Source organism: Chelonoidis abingdonii, chromosome 14, assembly GCF_003597395.2.
Source record: "Chelonoidis abingdonii isolate Lonesome George chromosome 14, CheloAbing_2.0, whole genome shotgun sequence".
NCBI lineage: Eukaryota > Metazoa > Chordata > Testudines > Testudinidae > Chelonoidis > Chelonoidis abingdonii.
The window spans coordinates 26,038,553-26,060,811 of record NC_133782.1 but is presented as its reverse complement, the minus strand read 5'-3'; the positions used below and the strand labels follow the sequence as shown (position 1 = coordinate 26,060,811).

Genomic DNA, 22,259 nt, shown 5'->3' with positions numbered 1-22,259 from the left:
TTGTTAAATACAGAGTCATTCCACAGGAACTGCAGATAGTGGGGGACAAACAGATGTTCCCCCACAGAACTGCAGCTGCTACCCTCTCTGCTGCCACCTTTCTGGAGATCCCTTGAAGTGTCAGAATAGCAGAAACTGCCTCCTCCTTGCTGACTGTTAAGATGGCTGCACAAATACAACAAGAAAAAGCTCCACAGGACTCTTCCAGGCCACAAAAAAGCCGCTGGACACATTTAGTCTATCGTAATACACAAGTGCAAATGCTGAAGACTCAACAACTACCAGTGAATGTAACAAATGGGACAGAATCCCAGCAGACAACCTGCACCGACAGGCCAGCATCCCCAGGAACTCTGTGAGCACAGGAGTAGAGTTAGAACTATTCCCACAGCTGATTGCAACACATGCATGAAGGCTCATCTTCTGGCACCAGCTCTGTCAACGCTTCATATTCTCCTTCCACCCCAAGGCTCTGCCAGATGCAAATTAGCAATCGGATGAGGAGACACCCCGTTCTTACCAAGCTGCACCTGCCCTGAGCATTCGCAGCCCATCTCCTGCCTTTGCTCTGGCATCAGCTTGGTTCCACTGGTGCTAGCAAGAGTGGGCATGCTGGTGTAGACGGGGAGAGGGTATTTTAATCAGGTCATCACCTAATCCTGCTCAGAACAAGGCTAGACAACAGCATGAGGTGGTCTATGCCCATACTACCACCACTGAACCAGTGTTACATGGCCTTGCCTGCACTAACCCCCCATATTTCAACAACAGAGCCATGACACAACCAATCCTATTCAAAGACAAACAGTATTTGCTTCACCTTAGAAAGACAACATGCTGCTTGCTGGAGTGAATGCTGCAAAGACACAACATGCTGGTTCCTCTGTTCTAGTCTATTCGTATGTTGTGCCCATTACCACAGGATCTGAGACCCTACCCAGAATATTGTCTCCAGCAGATACCTTACTACAAGACGTGGACCCAAGATGTATCACTGTGAGAATCTGGATTCAGAATCTCCCTAAAGTTAAGAGGGGTCAGATCTGGGGCTTTGGTTTGGCCCATTAAATAGATGGGGTCAGCTGCAAAATGTGGATGTTCAGAATTTGGGAAGATTCAGGCCTGGATTATTTTCAAATCAGAACTTGGCTGTTGGTACTCATAGCTATAAAGGGCCGAACCAGAAACCAAAATCTGAAGAGTCTCAGACTTTAGGGAAGGTTAGCTATATATCCAAATCTACAGAAAACATGGTGACTTGGGTTCATCTCTGTTGGCTAGGTGGCAGCCTTGCAAATCAGCATGACATGAGAGACACTGGAATGGAGAGAAACCATTGTCCGCTTCACTGGACAAAGTATGAAAGATGCTTTGGGGAGCTCTTAGAAATGGCCAAAGTGAGGAAGAAAAACTGCGCCCAACTTTGGGTGGACAACAGGCAACATCACAAACAGCCTCACAACCTGCCACCGAATCACACATGGACAGACACACCAGATGGACAGGCTGGGACAAGTCCTGCATTAGCATCAGTGCTTGTTGTGACCTGGGGCGTGGGTCAATGGTCTACAGAACCCCATCACTGCTGCAAAACACATTTCAAGTTCAGAGGGACAAGTCATCCCTGGTTTAGGCTGGTGGAAGTCCAGTGAAGCAACAGAGTTACACCAGGGCTGAGTTTGATCAAGACACTTGGCGTATTCCCTTTGGTAACATTGGTATCCTTTGTCATGCCAATAAAGCTATTGAAATGGAAGTGAATATTGTATACTGGGATCTCCCAGGACATCTCAGCGATCATTCATACTTAGTGTCTGGATCAACTCCTAGTGAAGTCCAGGGAAACTCTCTCATTTACTTAATTGGGAGCTGGATTGAGATTTTAGACAGTAACCTTAGTCTGGGGTTGAGCACAAGCTAAGAATTCCCTCTGCCCTGGGCCCAGAAGGAATAATACATCCCACCGTTCCCACTAGAGATCTGGGCTCAGACACAGGGTATGGCTATACTGGAATTGGAAGGTGCAGTCTCCAACTCAGAACGATAGAAGTGTAGGATTGGAATGTCATCTAGGCAGGGCTACGTAATAGCCAGACCATTCTGACAGGTGTTTGTCTAACCTGTTCTTAAAAACCTCCAATGACAGAGAGTCTACAGCCTCCCTAGGCAATTTGTTCTGGTGCTTAACTATCCTGACATTGAAGATTTTCCTAATGTCCAACCTAAACTGCCCTTGCTGCAATTAAAACCCACTGCATCTTGTCCTATCCCCAGAAGTTAACAAGAATATTTTTTCTCCCTCCTCCTTGTAACAATCTTTTATGTACTTGAAAACTGTTATCATGTCCTTCCTTCAGTCTTCTCTTTTCCAGACTAAACAAACCCAATTTTTTCAATCTTCCCTCATAGGTCATGTTTTTTAGACCTTTAATCATTTTTATTGCTCTTCTCTGGATTTTCTCCAATTGTCCACATCTTTCCTGAAATGTGGCACCCAGAACTGGACACAATACTCAGTTATCAGCATGGAGTAGAGCAGAAGAATTAATTCTTATGTCTTGCTTACAATACTCCTGCTAATACAGCCCAGAATGATGTTTGGATTTTTCGGCAACAGTGTTACATTGTTGACTCATGTTTAGCTTGTGATCCATTTGGACCTCCAGATCCCTTTTGCAGTGCTCCTTCCTAGGCAGCCATTTCCCATTTTGTATGTGTGCAAATGATTTTTCCTTCCTAAGTGGAGTACTTTGCATTTGTCCTTATTGAATTTCATCCTATTTACTTCAGACCATTTCTCCAGTTTGTCCAGATCATTTTGAATTTTCTTTCAAAGCACTTGCAACCCCTCCCAGCTTGGTATTGTCTGCACACTTTAGAAGTGTACTCTCTATACCATTATCCAAATCATTGGTGAAGATATTGAACAGACATATCCCTGCTAGCTCTGATCAAGCTAGGCCAATAAAAATAGCCACAGCAGTATAACGGCAGGACAGGCTAACTGCCACAAGGACAAACCTGTCCAAGACACTATGTATGTACTTGGAGTGGCTAGCCCCTCCCACCACTCACCCCACCATGGCTGCACTTCTCTTTCTAAGGCGCAAGCTCAATCAGAGCTAATGTAGATATGTCTGCCCGAGCTGCAGTGTAGACATCCCCAGAGATTAGTTCACATATGAAATGAGTGTGCTGGTCTCTGGCTAAGTGTCTGGACAGCAAAACACCCATTACGTAGTTGGTGATCTACAAAGAATAATAATTAACTGTAATAAATGCTCTCTGGTGGATAATGTTTGGCATCTATTTAGCATCTTTCCTTGAGGATCTGAAAGTGCTTTACAAAGATCTATCCTCATTTTACAGATGGAGAAATTGAGAGGTAAAGGAACTACAATCCCAAATCCAAACACCTGGATTGGAATGTTAAACTTTTCCAGGGATAGGCAACCTATGGCATGCATGCCAAAGGCAGCACACAAGCTGAATTTCGGTGGCACTCACACTGCCTGGGTCCTGGCTACTGGTCCAGGGGGCTCTGCATTTTAATTTAATTTTAAATGAAACTTCTTAAACATTTTAAAATCCTTATTTACTTTACATACAACAATAATTTAGTTATATAATATAGACTTATAGAAAGAGACCTTCTAAGAATGTTAAAATGTGTGACTGGCACACGAAACCTTAAATGAGAGTGAATAAAGACTCAGCACAGCACTTCTGAAAGGTTGCCGACCCCTGCTTTAGAGTATTGGCCTATCTTGCTCTCTGGTGCTCACTAGTGGCTGGGAACAGAACTCTGATTTCTTGATGTCCAGCCCTGGGCTCCAGTCACTACACCAGGCTGCCTTCACTCAGCACGTGCTATGGCAAACTTGGCAGTGTGTGAGCAGGGAAGGCTGAGGAGCAGCATGATGTATGTGTGTCTGTGTGTGCACGTGTGTAGAGAGACACGGTCTGCTGTTATTGATGGAGACCTAGTCTGACTGGGTAAAACAGTCTGGAAAAGGCTAAGGGCTACCTGCCTGTCTAATCTCCAGCAAGGGATTTAACGGCAGGGTGTGTCCTCTTTCTAAGGGCTGAGATAATGAGTTGTACCCTGAGGCGAGGGCCTGAAACAGACAGGTCAGGTCTACACTACATACCTGGCTATAGCTAAATTGCTCAGGGGTGTGGAAAATCCACCCCTTGAACGACGTAGTTATAGCGACCGTAACTCTCCATGTAGACAGATCTGTGTAGGTGAGAGAGCTTCTCTTGCTGACATAGCTACCACCTTTCCCAGAGGTGATGTTATGGAGCTGATGGGAGAGCCTTCTCCCCTCTGTTTAGAGCATCTTCATCCTAAGCGCAACAGTGGCGTAGCTGCCTCAGTGCAGCTGCGCTGATGTAAGTTTGTACTGCAGACCTGTCCTTAGGCAGAACACTTACTCTTTCCTGGGCTGGTGAGGGAGCCCACCCGTTTAGACCTGGCCTGCACACAAAGTTGCACCAGTTCCAGGGTTCTGTGATGTGCTCAAGGACACCCCATTAGGCCTCAGGCCTCCAGCCATCCCTCTCTGTGGGTGGCGACCCACATCCCTCTCCCTTCAGACTGGGACTTCAGGCTTGCAGTGCCCCTGCAATTCACTGTGCTTATCCCAGCAGGTGTAACCTTGGTCCAGCGGCTGCTGCTCACTCTCCCCCAGGGACAATGACAATGGTTCCCAGCTTTCACAAAGCGCACTACATTTATTTTAGGACAAAAGCATTACAGAGAAAGCAGAGAATAAAACAACAGACAGTCTACATGCATGTTGTGCTTACCAGGGGTTACCCATCTTCCACAGGGAGACCCTAGGACGTTTCCAGTTTTTCAAACCCTTCCAGCAGGGGTTTGCCCTCCTGGTTACAATCTCATGCCAGTTTGTGGCTCAAAGAGAGCTCCCCACCCCCAGTCAGTTCAGGCTGGCCTTTTTCATGACAAGCTTTTTCTTTGTCTCCTGGTTTTTCTTTGTCTCTGCAGTTCCCCCAGTCAGTGATATTTCTGAGGAGAGGGAACAGCTCCAAAGATTTGCAGTAATTAACTCCCACTGATTTTGATTCCTGGAGGCTGTTTGGTAGCCCTCCCCAATAGAGCTAGAATACAACATCTAACTCCCAAAGATACAGATACCATTTCCAGATACAAAAGTTTATTACTAATCCCGGTGGCTATGGCATCTGGCACATGTCACTAGAATAGAAGTTTCCTCACTTCCAAGGTCTCACATCTCTCACAGCATCAGCTGAGTTAAAGCCATGCAGTGCTGTGTGCATACACTCTTACATCTGTGTAAACTGTGCTCTCTTCGGCATAGGTTGCACCTGTTAATTTGCAAGCTAAATGGACAAAAGGTTTAAAGTGCTACAGAGTGTTCCCGCACAAAGCAGCACTGGTTTAATTCAATTGCTGCAACATCACATCTTTAGCTAAACCAGTGCGACTCTGTGTGTAGACAAGCTTGAGTTGAATGGCAGAGATCTACAGATGCCAAGGCCTAGGGCAGCAGCAGGTCTGTATTTCATCATTAATGTCCAATTGCAGGGCTGTAGTGGGCCCCAGGACTGAAATCCCAGCAGGTAGCCAGGTCTGAATTCAGTGGCATTGGCAGAGCTGTGTGGAGAACGGGGGGGCTATTATACATCAGGATTCCAGTGCATTAGCAGAGCTGTTTGCTGACCTAGCAGGAGGTCACATGCCTGAATTTGGGTGCACTGGCAATGCTGATAGACAGTAGCTTCCCATCAACTGCATGCGCCCTGCTTGGTTTTGTGGCCCAAAGTAAAATCCCTTCCCCCCACCCACTCTACTGTCTCCTTCCATCTACCAATCCCCTTCCTCTTCCTCTGGGAACAGCCCTACCTGCGTCCTGCCTGCCCTGCTGCGGCTGGCTCTGAGTGGAACTGATGCTGCTCACGCTCACCTGGCTGATGCAGCTGGACTCATCGATGTTGTCAGTGAGCTGGTTATATTCTTCCTCCCAGCTTGGGAACTTTGGAGGCAAGAGGATCTCGACAGAGTCCAGGCGGTCCAGGCTCCTGCGGGGCAAAGGGAGAGAGAGACTGAGAGGAAGCCCCAGCCTAGCAGGAGATGAGAGAGGCAGCCATGGGGAGTTGGCAAATAACCCTCAGTGCAGCCAGCCAAGCCTTCCACCTGCAGGAAAGGGCAAGTGCTCAGGCAGACGTCGCCCTCTGGCACTCTCCGCTGGGCTCATTATGCAGTGCAAGGAAACCCAGAAGCCAATCAGGCTCCAAGAATCCAGGGCCCCATATTCAGTGCCGGGAGGACAGGAGTAGAAGGAAGCTCCTTGCTGAGCTTTTGAGAGCTGCTTGAGGCTTGGCTAAGCTGAGTTTGGGCAGGCAGACCCACAGCTGGCACAGATGTGAGGCCTTTCAGCATGTTGAAATGAAAGGGGGGGGGGAGAGGATAGATGCCAGACACCCGTCCCCCATCACTGTCCCTCAAATTAAACCAGCCCAATGGGGGTGGGTTAGCGCAGGCGCTGACTGCCATGCTGGACTCTCCTCCACTCTGGGGGACAGCATGAACAGCAAGCATCAGACACAATGGCAGTGTGGGCCAGTGGCTAGGGCATGAGACTGGGAGACTGTGTTACTGCTGGCCTAGGCGAGTCACCTCCCAGCTCTCGGCCTCTTCTGTGCCTCTAGACTGCAACTGGGGCTGGTCAGCAAGAGGGGGTTCGATGGAAAATGGCTTAGTCCATGAAATTCCTGAGCAGTTCTAATCGCCAACTCTTCAGGGCAGGGCCTCATTGTGTGTGCACTGCACCTAGTACCAGCACCGTGAGGGAACTGCTGTAACACACAGGATAAAATGGGCCCTATGGCACTCCGGTTACCCAACGCCATACACAGTGCTTATCAGCGTTCTTGTATGACAGTCTTCTTGCAGCTTGTGCCCTGCCCAGAAGACGGCTCAGAGACAAGCTTTGATAGTGGGAGATGTTTGCTTACATGAAAAGATTTTCTGTTGCTTTGATGGGGTAGGGGATGTCATGTACATACTCGGATCTATCTACTTCTGGCATTATATTGGCTCTCATATTCATTGCATCAGGACACACAGTGTTGCTGACTTTTGCGATTTTGTTGCAAGACTTGCAACATTGGTGGTTTTTCTTAAAGCTGACACTCTCAGCTTTCAGTTTTCATCTCTAGCCCTTGTGGCTGCAGAGGAAAGCTTGAAAACGTGACCCCTAAAAGCTCCAACACCACAAGGCAAATTCTAAAGACCCCTCGTCCCATGATTTTGGGTGACTGATTCATGATTTCTGAATGTTTGGGGTTGACATTGCTGGAGACGTCTTGGCTACTCATGAGGATTTCACCCCTCCAGCGTGAGAGCTGAACCTAGGAAGGAACAATCATGAAACAGGGCAACAGCTAATCTGTATTCATCTCAGTTCCCAGGAAGGAACAGGGGCTGGGGGTCCTCCTTTCTGCTTTTCAGGAGGACAAGATGGAAGGGCGATGGGATGTGGTTCAGGGGAGGGTGACTCATTTAGGCAGGAGATAGGAAAAACAGCAGATCCAGCAGCATCTCTGCTCATGCCACAGATGTGCAAGGCCATGTTATACACATTCTGGGCCACGTCCCAGACATGCTAGGCCACATCACAGGTGTGGTAGGCTAGTTCAGATGCTGGTAAATATTCCTTTCAAATGAATCCTGATTTCTCTGAGCCAATGATCCATGATGGATAAATTCCATCTGTGCCTAACCTAGGCAGCCCCTGGGATGATACAGGAACACTGGGTTATCTCTTAAGAACATAAGACTGACCATACTGGATCAGACCAAAGGGCCATCTAGCCCAGCATCCTGTCTTTCGACAGTGGCCAATGCCAGGTGCCCCAGAGGGAATGAACAGAACAGGTAATCATCAAATGATCCATCCCCTGTCACCCATTCCCAGCTTCTGGCAAACACAGGCTACAGACACTATCCTTGCCCATCCTGGCTAATAGCCATCGATGGACCTATCCTCCATGAATTTATCTAATTCTTTTTTGAACCCTGTTATAGTCTTGACCTTCCCAACATCCTCTGGCAAAAAGTTCCACAGGAACTCTCTTGGGACATTGGTTTATACCAGGGATAGGCAACCTATGGCACGCGTGCCAAAGGCAGCACACAAGCTGATTTTCAGTGGCACTCACACTGCCTGCATTTTAATTTAATTTTAAATGAAGCTTCTTGAACATTTTAAAACCTTATTTACTTTACACACAACAATAGTTTAGTTATATACTATAAACTTATAGAAAGAGACCTTCTAAAAACATTAAAATGTATGACTGGCACAGAAAACCTTAAATCAGAGTGAGTAAATGAAGACTTGGCACACCACTTCTGAAATGTTGCCGACCCCTGGTTATACAGAGATATATACACCTGCCAGGATAACTCTCAATGGCCACTGGGTGGCAATACTGCTCCATAGAATTACACCTCAAGCACTGTCGGGCATGCTGAATCTGCGGGGAAGCACAAAGGTCTAAGCCCTTTCCTCCCCAAACTCAGCCTGCTAAGCACAGCTCTTGGACTCTCATGGGCCATATTTTAAAGGAATTCCTAGTGCCACTTCTGGATGGCTGGTCATGGGCAGTGCCATGCAGTGACCCCTAGAGCTTGCAATGCAGGACGCTTTGCGGCAGGCCTGGGAAAGCGGGCAGCTGGGTTCACCCTGCCAGCCTCTGTCCAGCCACCAGCACGTAACTCAGGGCTTCTTCGAAGGATCCAAGAAATAAACTGGACCTGCTCCCGCTGGAGTCCATGACCAATTTTGCCATTGAGGGCCCGGTCCAAAGCCCTCTGACACCAACAGGAGTCTTTTCATTGACTCCAATGAGCTTTGAACCTGGCCCCGATGCCCCTCATCCTGATGTGATCGCTTGTCATGGAGGTCATCGTAGTCCCCTCTCTTCTGGTCAGGGTTCTGATGAATAGCCCAGCCCCCTAGCAGGGTACTTTGGCAAGTGTTTGTGTCCAGCCAACTAATGAGGTGCTGCTTGGCACGAGTAACGAAGGATCCTGTGGCTGTTTATCCATCACTCCTCACTCATCCTGCTTCCAATCAGATCGCTAGGGAAATGAGCTGGGAAAGGAGGCCACGGGGGGATTTAATACTGACCCTTACACTGACTCTGGGCTTGTCAGAAGCACCAATAAAAAGTAACAGCAACATTACCCCCTCACGGTTCCCCTCCTACACTCCCCATCACCTACCCAGGCCGACCGCCTACAAGGAGAGCGAGCTGGGCCCAAATCTGATGGGGGGTTTACTCAGCCAGTGCTTCCTTAGGCAAATCTCCCACGGAGGGGCTTGCCTGAGTGTGGACGGCAGGGTTAGACTTCACACTGGGCCCTGGAAGTTAACAGCCTTGGGCTTCTGTTGGACCAACAGAGGAGGCAATGTGCCAGTCAAGGGCCCTGCGCAAGACAGCCCAGCCCAGATGGCGGGAATCCACTGGCTGACCTCAGGTGGCCTGCAGGGAGCGGCGTCCCTTACCCTCTGCACTACCGTGTTTGGCACTTTCATCAAGCTGCTGAGATGACTTTGCACAAGGGGGCTCTCTCCTGCTGTTTGGGGAACACGCATACCTCTCTTTGCTGGAGCAGGAGCAGTGTGATGGGTAGGAGCAGTGTCAGGAGAATTAGCAGCAGCATTTTGCGCATGCATAGCGCCTTCCACTCCAGGATCTCCATGCACTTTATCCACACTCCCTCCCGCCTCCCATGAGATAGGTCAATACTATTAAGACTATTTTGCCAATAGGGAAACTAAGGCAGAATGTGGGCAAGCGCTTTGCCCAGGGTCACACAGTGAGTCTGTAGCAGAGCTGAGAACAGAACCCAGGAGACCTGACTCACTGTTCTGCGCCTCCATTCAATCTATCAAGATACCGAGGTTCCTCATCTCCCTGTTTCTACTTGGACTCCTCCCCTGTACCCCGGTACTGAAGGTCAGATCCCCCTTTATCTTGGCCAACACCAGAGACTCAACCCGCTGGTTTTGCTGCAGATAACCAGTCTCATCCATCGGCCTTTTCACCAAGCCCAGGCCAGTTTTAATGGGCAACTCTGGGAAGGTTTCCCCACTGCTGGTGAGAATCCCTGAATGGGCAGGAGCAGCAGCAGGTGCTATTGAGACCTGTTGGCCAGTCTGGATCTGAACGGCCCACTCCTGATAAGTGATGGGACACTAAACAGGTGGCAGCTAAAAACAACTGGAGGTGATGGAAAAGCAAGGAGGAGCGGCCAGCAGATGGCGCTAGGCCTCACATTGTTGCTAGGAGAGGGTGGATTTCCCTATTCACCAGTTAGTCCTGTGGCAGCCCCTCATCTGGGTGGGGTGTTTTACTTAGTCTGGATATATGTGGTTTGTGCCCAGATCTTCCCATTTCTCTTGCCCACCTGGGAATGAGGGATCAGGGCAAAGGTCAGAAGAACAGCGCTAGGCACAGGCCAGAACATGGGGCGTGTGACTTTATTCACTCAGGTACAGGAGTTAGAGAGGGAAGAGGCCTCAGGCTAGTCTACACTAGAAGTGCTCCAGCTGTCCCGGTGCAGCTGGGTCACTGTAGCACTGTCATAAACAGATAGCTAAGGGTTAATGTTAACCCTTAGCTATCTGTTTATGACAAGCACATCCGGTGAAAATGCTCTTCCCTTGGCATAATAACTCCACCTCTGCAAGAGGAGGTAGCGCTGTCCATGCCGGCGCTTACGTCGGTGTAACTCACGCTGCTCAGGGGTTGGCTTAGTCACACCCCTGTGTGACATAAGTTACACTGACCTAACCTGTAGTGTAGACAAGCCCCTATTCACCCCCCCTCTAGTCCAGTCTCCTAGGGCCAGTGCACAGGGTCTCTATAGTGCAGTGTAGTCGTAGCTGGGCCAGTCCCTGTTATGCCCAGCCCTGAAGAAGGACTCTGTGGCTCAAAAGCTTGTCTCTCCCCACAACAGAAGCTGGTCCAACAAAAGATATCACCTCCTCCACCTTGTCTCTCTAATGGTCCCTAGAGTACGTTTCCTAGTGCTTTGGCTTACCCACCCCAAGCAATAGGGCGTGCACTGCTCCCCTTGGGGCACTAGTGCGCAGCCTGACAGAGCTCACTGCCTGAGAGCCAGGCAACACTTTCCTTGGCTGAGTGTCATCCTATGGCTCCAAATAACTCCTTCCTGCTCCTGACTGGCCTTATGGAAAGCAGCTCTCTTGCCTCCCCTTTGTCGTCCCTTGGCCATCTGGATGTATTTCGTTCTTTTGATCTCGCCTACTAAGTCACGGCATTGCTGAACTACCCCAGCTTGTCCACTTTTTCCTGGGACTGAGGTGTGCAGAGCTGAATGTGATACCCAAAGGCTGGATGCCCCGGAGATGTGCAGGGCCTGGTTATCCTCTCCTATGCTGCTGTGAATCAGGAGAACCCATATGGAAGTCACTGGGTTCAAAGCGGTGCGGTAAGAGGAGAGCCAAGCCCCTGGATAGGGGCTGTTACCTCCGTGTTTGGTGACCAGATGCTCTCACAATGCCACCCTCCAAACCATGTTCTTGTTCCCTCCTTATCATATGGTAAAGCTGCATCTCATTTGCAATCCACTACTGCGCCAAGGTCTCTGCACATTGCTGCTTCCCAGCACTCCCTGCCCTGCTGGTGTCTCTGATTACTTCCCCCCAGACATATTAGCTTGTATTATTTCAAGCCAAATCACATTTGGTTAATTTCCTGTCTCCACATCTATCCCCTCCTGGTCTTTTTGTGCTTACTCTCTGTCCTTACTGGAGTTGGCAGTGTCTCCTCTGTGAATTTCAATCCAGTGCTGTTAAAGGGTTGGGGAAATCAGCACCAGGACAGCTAGTTGGGGGAGAGCTCACAGGGTGCTAAGGGAGCAGCTGTTTACAGGGTGTATGTAGCAGCACCTGCTCCATATACCTCCTTACCTCTCACTCTCCCTTGCTACGGTCCAGTTGCTTCACTTTCTGTTTGGATCCCAGACAGCTGGTACCTCCCCCCGACCCCCAATACTTGGCCTTGCCTCCCCTCTCCTGGTCTCATCTTTTCTTGCTGTTGTCCTCCACCCAGCTTGGCAACCCACCCAGTCCCCTACCCCATGCATCTTGTTGCTGGTGCCGTTCACTTACAGATTCTCCCCAGAATCCTTCAGATTCGCTGCAGTAGCACATCAAAGGAGGTGCCACGGTGCACAGGGATTCTGGGATCCAAAGGCCAGCATATGAATGTGAACATGTGGCCATGCTGGGAGACACCCTGCTACAAGTCATCTTCTATGTCTAAGCAGCTTTGCCTTGTTCAAGCTTCAATTCTCTTTAAGAGCCAGATCCTCTTAGGTGTAAACCAGTGTAGCTTCACTGAAGGCAAGACACACCGCCTCAGGACTGTCTCTATGTCTTATTCCTACTCTCCGAACCAACATGTCGAGGGGACAGAGATCCTGTGCAATTTCACACACCTAGGGTTAGTTTAGAATCACTGGGGGACAAACAACTGCTCCATTCCTCCACCTTATCTTCATCTTCCCATTTTTCTCCTCTTGCTCCCTGCTTCCCAACCTCCCTCTCCCAGGGTGCCAAACCTCTGCCCAAATGAGGGCAGCATTGATAACTTCCCATGAGGCTGAAGGTCACACTCAGCTGGAAAAAATGAAGGAGATGGCACCCCAACCCATCTTCAACATGGATGCTGGAAGGCCCAGCATGCAATGCTCCAGGTTATATGTTCCATGGACCACCCTGGGATTGACACTGGAGCACCTGGGTGCAAAGGAGCCCTGAGCTAGTTACCTGGGTGCAGTGCTCTGCTCACTCAGAGACTGTTGGGTGGCCTTGAGGTAACTCTGCCTCCGAGCCGCAGTTTTCGGGGACGGTTTAGGGCTGGTTTCTGAATCTTCACTGTCGTCGTCCCCCATGGCTTTGATGTAGCTTCCACTCCGCATGCGCCGGCACGGGATCTCGTTATCTTTGTCCCGAGACAGTGTATTGTTCCACTCTCCCTGAGGCACCTGGAAGAACAATGCAGCACCTTGACGGTCTGTGTCTAGGAAGGAAGGCAGAAACCTCTAGGAGGAAGAGGAACATGAAGTTGGAGGAACCATAGCAGGCCCCTCAAGTCCAGAATCCTGGCTCCAGCCATGGCTAATAGCTGATGCATCAGAGGAATGGAGAAAACCCCTCATAGTAATATGCACCTGGCCAGCTATGCTATGTTGAGGCATCACCTTATGCCATGAAGCATGAAGTTTGATTACCCATATCTTAGCATGTAGCATTACACCAGTTAGCCAGCCCTTCCTTAAGCACAGCTACCTGACTTCCTGAGGCAGAAAATGCTGCAGGCTGGCCTTACACTGCAGATGAGATTCACCCTTGTGCAACAGGCCAGCACCTCCTGAGTCCCACCAAAGCCCGACTGGGTTAGCATGGTGTGCAGAGATTGCGCTGGGCCCTCAGCGCCTGGGTGAATTGCAGCTAGGCTGAAAAAATAGTTTGCTTTTATGAATACTGCATTTCCTGGCCACTGATTTAATGGAGCGATGCTCTCTTGTTCTCTTGCTGTGGGACTGGATACAGGGCTGTAAAGGTCTTCACCAACAGCTCTGAATTCGCAACTAATGCTTGATTCATGGAGCTGTCAGTGGACTAAAACCTGAGATGAGACAGATGCAAGGAGAATATAGGCCATTGGCTTAGGGGGCTCTCACTTTCTAATATCCCCTAACAATCACAGATTTCCAGCTGAAAGGCTCAGTTCTGCCATATTTAGGTTGATTAATACCTTACTAGACAAACAGTCCCACTGAAATCAATGGTAGTAAGGGACGCTGAACTGGACTTGAGAGCTCCTGATGGCGGCCAAAGCCTTCTAATAAGGAAATCTAGGGGACTTACTAGACAGAGAAGGGTGGTCCTGTGGATAAGGCACTGGCCTTGGACTCAGGACACCTGGATTCAATTTCCTGCTGTATCACAGACTTCCTGCATCACCTTGGGCAACTCACTTTGTGTCAGCTCTTCACCTGTAACATTTTCCCCACCCTTTGTCTTTTCTTTAGATTGCAAGCTCTTTGGGGGAGGGATGGTCGGTCCCTTACACTGTGTTCTTGCAGCACCCAGGACAATGGGGCTCTGGTGTTCAGGGGGGCTGCAACGTGCTACCACAATGTAAATGAAGACTAGATTGGACATGTGCCGAGGAGCCAGGAACTCCTGAGTTCGGACTCCAGCTGTTCCTTACAGAAATGTGCATGACCGTAACCTTCTCAAGCCCTGCAGCATTGCTGCTGCTGTAAGCTGCTGGCTGGGACCAGTACTGGAGAGTAGTGAAGTGCTGCTATTGGCCTTGTGCAAGTCACTGCACCTGAGCTGGTGAGTCTGCCTCTGTAGAAGAGTGAGTCCTATTTACCTACCTCCAGGCTGCTGGGAGGATTAAGCAGTTAACGTTTGCTCAGTGATTGGAAATGCCAAGTGAGGTATCATGGCTAAGTGCTGTCAAACTGAAGGGCTAATCTGGAGCAAAGCTCCTTTTCTTGTTTGCATCCTCCAACCCAAAATCCTTGCTGCAGGAGAATGAGCTTTTCTCTTGACATCCCCTAGGGATGTTCGTGTGCTTTAATCAATACCTGTGACACAGGAGTTCTCAACGTGGGGCCACGAACAGGCATCGGGGGTCACGGCCACCCCGTCCTCCCCATATTGCTAAACAGGAGGGAGAGGGATCCTGGGGTGAAAAGGTTTGAGAGCTGCTGTATTAACCAAGCGCTGATGCCATTTGTGCAGGCAGCATTGCTACTGTTGACATTTTCTCACTCCACTTTGTGACCACAAGCAGCCGGGTTCCTAGTCAGGCGGCTTTTCAGGCTCACTATCTCTTTTCATTGAAAAAAGAGACAAGGAGACTGAGTCCTTTGGGTAGCCGGTGGGAACTCAGGGGCCTTATGAAAAGCAACAAGCTTAAGGGGGGAAAGAGAACTGAGGTAGGGACTCAAGAATTGTCAGAGCAGATCAGTCCAATGGCCCATCTCACCTGGATCTGGTGTCCAAAGACCAGCTGTCTTTGAGAAGAAGAAAGATGCAGGAAAGCTCCAAATGGCCCAGGATGCACTAAGCTGACCTTGCGGCACTGCTGCCTGCCCTCGGCAGTTAGCAAGTGGCCTATGCCTGGTGCAGGAGGGTGGAGATTGTTATGGGGCAGATGTTGTGGGGTACTATTATCACCCATATGCAGTCTAATCCCTGGCGTGTCTCTTTACAGCTGGACAAAGGGCACCCCAGGCCCAGCACAGCATGTCTGTGCAGAAGGCTGAGTTGGACCCAAATCATTGGGAGGGCTGGGCTGGATAATGCCCCATGAGGTGCCCCACAGCTTCTCCCGGGGGCACTGGCTGAAATCCCAGCAGAGTCACTGGCAAAACTCCCATGAAATCCAGCCCAGCAGGCCCAACTCCCTGAGGGGGTGAGCAGGCCCCGGAGGTTATTCCGCACTGGGTCCCTCCCCATCAGAGAAGCAGATGCCCAGAGCCAGAGAGATGGCACCGTTTGCGCCAGATGAGGCCAAGCCTGTGGGAGTAGAGGTCTCTCCAGGTCCTCACTTTGGGGTGGGGTTTGGTTCCAGGTTTCTTGGCTTTCCTGAGACTCCCTGGCCCTCTCTCTGTCAGTTCCCCCCAAACCCACTCACCCCCCACCCCCACCGATCCAGACAGGGTTCATCCAGCTGTTTGGTATGTTGCCTCCTCAAGGGGAGGTGCTCAGCTGCTGCCACAGCATTGGGCTCTGTGCCGAATCCCTGCTGGAGACCAGGCTGAGGCTGCCTAGCTCCCCATACTTGTGACACATTCAGTGCAAACCTCCAGGGGGGAGAGGTTCATGTGTCACCCGCTTCAGCCCCAATTGTTAGCTCTGCCTCAGGAGGTGCTTTACTTCTGTGATCTCCACCCCAGCTCCGTGCTCTGGCTTGGGGTGTGCGCCACAGGGCAGGATGGCTGTCCAGACAGACCACAGGGCAGAGAGGCTTTGGGGAGTGACCACTGGCTCTGGAACATGCCGCTGCTACCTGCTGCATGTCCCTGGGGATGGTGAGCTGGCTCTCGTGACAGATCATCCTAATAACAGCCCTGTTCTTCTCAAATCACCGCTGGGGTGATTGGCTTTGACCTTTCCTAATGAAGGTGACAAGAGGCTTCTGGAAGCACTTTTACACCGGCCGCCTCCGAGTCACGTCTGACTGGAGATTGGATTTCTCCACCTGCCTTATCCTCACCTTGTTAATTGCACATCAGAAGCACTCACCCGCCTGGCACTGACAGCACTCACGGCGCCAGTCTGCACAGCTGTGTGCCCAACTCAGACTGGTGGGTCTGGAGCAGAGGGAGTCTGAAACCCAGCTGAGGAAATGGAAATGTTCCTTTCTCGGCTTTCTACCTGCCCTGGACACATGGTGGGAATGCAAAGCGGGGGAAGGCCCACTCAAAGAGACAGCTAATCACCTACCCTGATGGACAAATGCAGACGCCTGAATGTAGACCCTCGAGGCCCCAACCAAGATCAAAGATCCATAGTGCTAGGTACATACACCTTGTGAGAGACGGTCCCTGCCTCAGAGAGCTTCCCAGCTGGGTAAGGCAAAGGCTGGGAGAAAGGAAGGAATGCTGGCCCCACTTTACAGGTGGGAGCTGCAGCACCGAGAGGTTAAAGATGTGATTTTCCAAACTGACTTGTGATTTTGGGTGCCCAACCTGAGACACCTTAAAGGGGCCTGAATTTCCAAGGGCAGCTGCTCAGCACTTTCTGAACCCCCTCTTGAATGTATTGGGCTCGCACTATCACAAGTCACTGGAAAATCTTGACCTATGTGACTCACTCATATTCACTCTACAGGTCCAGTGGTAGGGTAGGGATAAGAACTCAAGTCCCCTATGGCCAGGTCCCTGGTCTAAGCACTACACCATGCTGTGTCAGAATCAGCTGCTAGCTAGGCTTGTGCAGTGCAAGCTAACATAGTGCCGTATGCAGGCAGGGTGTTGGATATTCTGAGATGCCAACTGAGTAATTTTCTTGAACTCTACTGCCTCAATATCTCATTTCTGGGGCAGTCTTTTGCCAAAGCCATGTGAAAAACCATCAATGCCAAAACACCAACACAATATATTTACTATGAAGCACTGTCCTATTGACAATCTCCATCGACTTCACTGATTAGAAACTGACGGACACACTGCAGCAACCATCCACTTCTAGCCATATTGTCTGTCTCTAGTTCCCCCACCCCCCGCTACTTTGTGTCCTGCAAAAGCAGAAATCTAGATGCAAAGGTCAAAGGCATCTTGAGGTGCTCAAACGACCAGCTGAGGGGCATCAAAGGCAAAAAGCTCTTTTGATGGAAATGGGTTGAATTTGATGCACCAGGGTGGAACAAACAGTTTTAGTTGTTAGTGACTGCACAAGGTCGGTAGAAAGCTCCTGTTCAGGTTCCCAGATATCACTCGCTGGCAGAGTGGCAGGTTTTTTAAAGGATTTAGGCGCCTAAACATTCAGCTAGGCACCTAGTGGGATTTTCAAACACGCCTAGGCACCTCAGGTGGCTTTGAGAATCCCACTGGGCAACTGTCTGCATCCAAAGTCCTTTAAACACCTGGCTCACTTCCTCTAAAGCTCTGCTCTCTTGAGACATGGATGAAGATCCTGGCCCGGATCCTCAGCTCACGTAAACAGATGCAGCACTGCTGAAATCTACGCTGACTGACAACAGCTGAGAATCTGGCCCCTAGGTGCAGCCTCTAGTGTTAAAGAAAACATGATAAGGAAACAAAGCTCCGGTGCCCTAAACCAGCAGACAGACCCCTGCAGGACAAACAAGCTGACATTCATTGGGGTTCTGTTTCTCTGTTATACCACCTTGTTCCTGCTTCCATGTCAATATGAAAAGCAGGGCTGATGCTCCTCTCACTTATACTGGAGTAAATCAGGAGTAACTCTACAGAAGTCAGTGACATAGCCTCTGACAGACTCAGAGACTTAAGATAAGAAGAGACCACCATGATCATCTAGTCTGATCTCCTACACATCGCAGGCCACAGAACCTTGCCCACCCACCCCTGTAATAGACCTCTAACCTCTGGCTGAGTCACTGACATTCTCATATCATGATTTAAAGACTTCAACGTACAGAGAATCCACTAGTTTAAGCCTGCAAGTAACCTGTGGCCCATGCATGAATTAGAGCAGCCTGTAGGGGATGTTCTCTTCGCTGGGGACGATAATACACACACCATCCAGGAGTGGCTGTGAGGCCTTTGACAGAAGGGTGCTAGGTTTTTCTATTGCCCATCACCTTGTACGTACCCCAGCACTGTCTGCAACTGACCATGGGCCCATCCCTGCTCCCACTGCAGTCCAGGGAGGTTTTGCCATTGACAGGAACAGGGGTTCAGTCAGGATCCAGGTGCTTAGCTAGCTGACAGGTCAGCTGGGGGCAAATCCTGATCTCAGTGACAAGGGGAAATGGAAAATGCCCAAGGACTCCCTGGGGAGCAGGGCCCCTTGTAAGTAATGGGAACTCCCATGGGATTTATGGCATCACCTTAGTTTCTTTTCCACTTCCTTGCCATCATTTGGCATCCCCTGGACGGGGCTCTCTCTGACCCCTAGACCCCAGAGAGGAGAGTCACACAAACGCTATTCTCCCTTGTAAACTGCAGCCTCGGATCTTGCCTGCTGGCTGAAATCCTATCCCGGGGCTTGTGACCCTATCCCTGCAAAGTGGATCCATTCCAGCACCACGACAGCCATTTGGCTTCCGTGTTCTGTTTCTCGGGGAAATAGTCCCTCATTCTTAGCCAAAGAATAATGAGTGGAGTGGGGAGGGGGCTTGGAACACTGCAGAGGTCTCCCCCACCATGAGTCTGCCAAGAGCATTCCCTAATCACCCAAACAAACAGAGCGTTAACATAAAGGGAAGGGCAGTGAAGTGGAAAATCCACCTTCCAGGCTGTGGGTATATACAGAAGAGTCACTCTGTGACCATTGCTTCAGCTGGAGCCAGCTATATGGAGGAGTTTTAGGGACAACCAGCAATTCTCAAAGTACACGAATACCACCCATACAAACATGCACTCATACATGTGCATCCCTGCCATGTTTACACGCACAGGAGCATGCACACAAACACATGTACAGGTGCAAACATGCATACGGACATAGGGATACATCACATACACAACAGCATGCACGTACATGCTCAAAGGAACCCATGCCCAGACACAAATGCGCATGCATGCAAATATAAGCATGCACACACATGTGCACACGCAAGCATTCAGGCACATACATGTACATGCACACACACAGGTGGAGAGAATGGCTAAGGCTTCCTGTGGGAAACAAGTAGGAAGACACAAAGGAGCAGAGACAAAGAAGGCACAGCCTGGTTGTGGAGGGCAGACAGGGTGACCAGGTGTCCGGGGTCACCAAGCCATTGAAAGTCTGGTCAGCGGTGCTGCGGGGCCGAGGCAGGCTAGTCCCTACTTGTCCTGGGGCACCGCGCTGAGCCTTGGAAGTGGCCAGCAGGTCCCGCTCCTAGGCGGGAGGAGGGGTTAGTGGGGGGGGGGAACAGACTCCATGGTGAGCGCTGACCCTGCCCCAAGCACTGGTTCTGCTGGTGGGGGGCGGCGGTGTGCCTGCAGGCGAGAGCAGCATACGCTGCAGAGTCTCCTGCTCCCCTAACCCCCCCACGAGCCAGACCTGCTGGCCGCTTTCGGGGCACAGTGCAGCGCCCCAGACAGGCAGGCTGCCTGCCTTAGCCCTCCCACTGCACCGCTGACAGGGAGCCACCCGAGGTAAGCCCACACCCCAACTTCCTGTCCCAGCTCTGAGCCCCCCCAAACCTGAAGCCCCCTCCTACATCCCAAAGCCCTCATCCTGGCCCCAGCCCAGAGCCCGTACCCCCTCCCACACACCAACCCTCTGCCTCAACCCACAGTCCCCTCCCACACTCCAAATCCCTCAGCCTCACCCCCCAGCCTGGAGCCCCCTCCTGTACTCCAAACCCTTCATCCCTAGCCCCACCTCAGAGCCTGCATGCCCAGCCCTCACCCCCTCCCACACCTCAACTTCCTGCTCCAGTCTGGAGCCCCCTTTCACATCCTGAACTCCTCATTTCTAGCCTCACCCTAGAGCCTGCACCCCCCAGCCCTCACCCCCTCCCACACCTCAACTCCCTGCCCCAGTCTGGAGCCCCCTTTCGCATCCTGAACTCCTCACTTCTAGCCTCACCCTAGAGCCCGCACCCCCATTTAGAGTCCTCAATCCCTCCTGCATCCCAAACCCCTGCCCCAGAGCAGTGAGGGTGAGGGAAAGTGAGCCACTGAGGGAGGGGGCATGTAGTGAGCTGGGGGGCAGCACCTCGGGGTGGGGGCTCAGAGAAGAGGTGGGGCTAGGGTGTTTGGTTTTGTGCCAATAGAAAAGTTGGCAACCCTAAGGGCAGGGCTGGTTAGCCGCTTGCAGGCCTGCTAAGTGTGGGAGGAGGCAAAGAGCTGCATGGCACTAGGGGTCCTAAAATGAGGCCTCAGAGGCCTAGTGCTTAATGCACCCCAAGGAGATAAACTCCTATGATATGAAGCTGCTGCTTCCATACCAAGGGCCCTGCTATAACCAGGGGGGAACAGAGGGAATCACAGGAACCAAGTATCAGCCCAATGGTCTCTAAATGGGCTGCTTCTCATCAAGAGTCATCAGGCCCCCCTTTATCAGGGCAACCTGACTACCCCACCCACCCAGACAGGTGCACCCCCCTCTTAGGCTTTGTCACCATACAGAGGGCAGCCACGAAGCCCCAGCTCTCCCCTGTTTTGGGAAGGAAGGAGGATGGACACCTGCTCCCAGCCCCATGCTGCAGTTCCAGACTCAGTCTCTGGGAGGGAGGTTGGCTCCTTCTGCCCACAAGCAGCTCTCTGCCCAAGGAGAAGCTGTCATAAACAGATAGCTAAGGGTTAATGTTTCTTTTACCTGTAAAGGGTTAACAAAGGGAACCAAACACCTGACCAGAGGACCAATCAGGAAACCGGATTTTTCAAAGCTCAGGGAGGGAAGTTTTTGGGTGTGTGTTCTTTGCTCTGTTCTAGTGCTCTCTCGGCTCTGAGAGAGGATCTCTCTATCTTCAGGCTTTCTAATCTTCTGTTTCCCAGTTGTAAGTACAGGTATAAGACAATATAGATTTTTATATTGTTTTTGTATTTACATGTGTGTAGTTGCTGGAATGTTTTAAATTGTATTCTTATTGAACATAGGGCTGTTTATTTCAGTTTTCTTTTAAGCCAATAGCCCTGTATATTGTCACCTTGATACACAGACCATTTTATGTCTTTTTCTTTCTTTTTATATAAAGCTTCTTTTTAAAATGTGGATTTTTTCCTATGGGGGCTCAGGGGATTGAGCCTGCAGCTCACCAGAGAATTGGCTGGGAGGGAAAAGGAGAGGGGGAAGGTGAATTGTCCTCTCTGTTTTGTAATTCAAGGAGTTTAAGATACAGTAATCTCCCAGAGGTAACCCAGGGAGGGAAGCTGGGAGGAGTAGAGGAGAAGGGAAGTGGGTTATTTCCCTTTGTTGTGAGACTCAGGCATCTGAGTCTTGGGGTCCCGGGAAGGGTTTGGGGAACCAGAGTGAGCAGGGCCACTGAAATTCCTGTCTGGTGGCAGCGATATCAGATCTAAGCTGGTAATTAAGCTTGGAGGTTTCATGCTAGCATCTTATGTTCTGAACTCTAAGGTTCAGATCTGAGTAGGAAAGCTATGACAGAAGCTGACATGCTTTGTCAGGTCCCACCTTCCCCAGTGGTCAGCTCCCCTCCAGGCTTGGTGGCTAATGCAGTCCACGTGGGTTTAACCCTTCCTGGCTCAGCTGAGGACAGGGTATATTCCCTGGCCAGAGAGTCTGTCAGGCCCTTTGGGATCCTTACTGAGGAATCCTCCGCACTGCCAGCCCACCTCAGTCACTACATGCTTTATGCCTGTCGGCAGGCAGGGAGAGGGACTGGCCCAGGGTCATACAGCCAGTCTACAGAAGAGCTCTCCTGGCTCCCGGGCAGTGCTCTAGCCCCTGGGCCATGCACACGTTTGTCTGGGATGCTGGGCGTTTGAGTGCTGTGGGAAGCATTCTGATGGTCAGCCTGGTTATTCAGGGAGAGCCAACCCCAGTAAT

General features: G+C 50.6%; 1 protein-coding gene across 4 annotated transcripts in view; it reads right to left on the bottom strand.

Annotated features, from left to right (window-relative positions):
* DLGAP4 (DLG associated protein 4) overlaps nucleotides 1-22,259 on the bottom strand; it is a 331,900-nt gene that overhangs the window by 80,027 nt on the left and 229,614 nt on the right. For all 4 annotated transcript variants that reach the window (XM_032769609.2, XM_032769608.2, XM_032769611.2 and 1 more), the window contains exons 4-5: nucleotides 12,855-13,072; nucleotides 5,952-6,066 (exon numbers count right to left, since the gene is read on the bottom strand). In XM_032769609.2, the coding sequence (XP_032625500.1) occupies nucleotides 5,952-6,066; nucleotides 12,855-13,072 (333 nt within the window). The remainder of the gene's footprint in view (nucleotides 1-5,951; nucleotides 6,067-12,854; nucleotides 13,073-22,259) is intronic.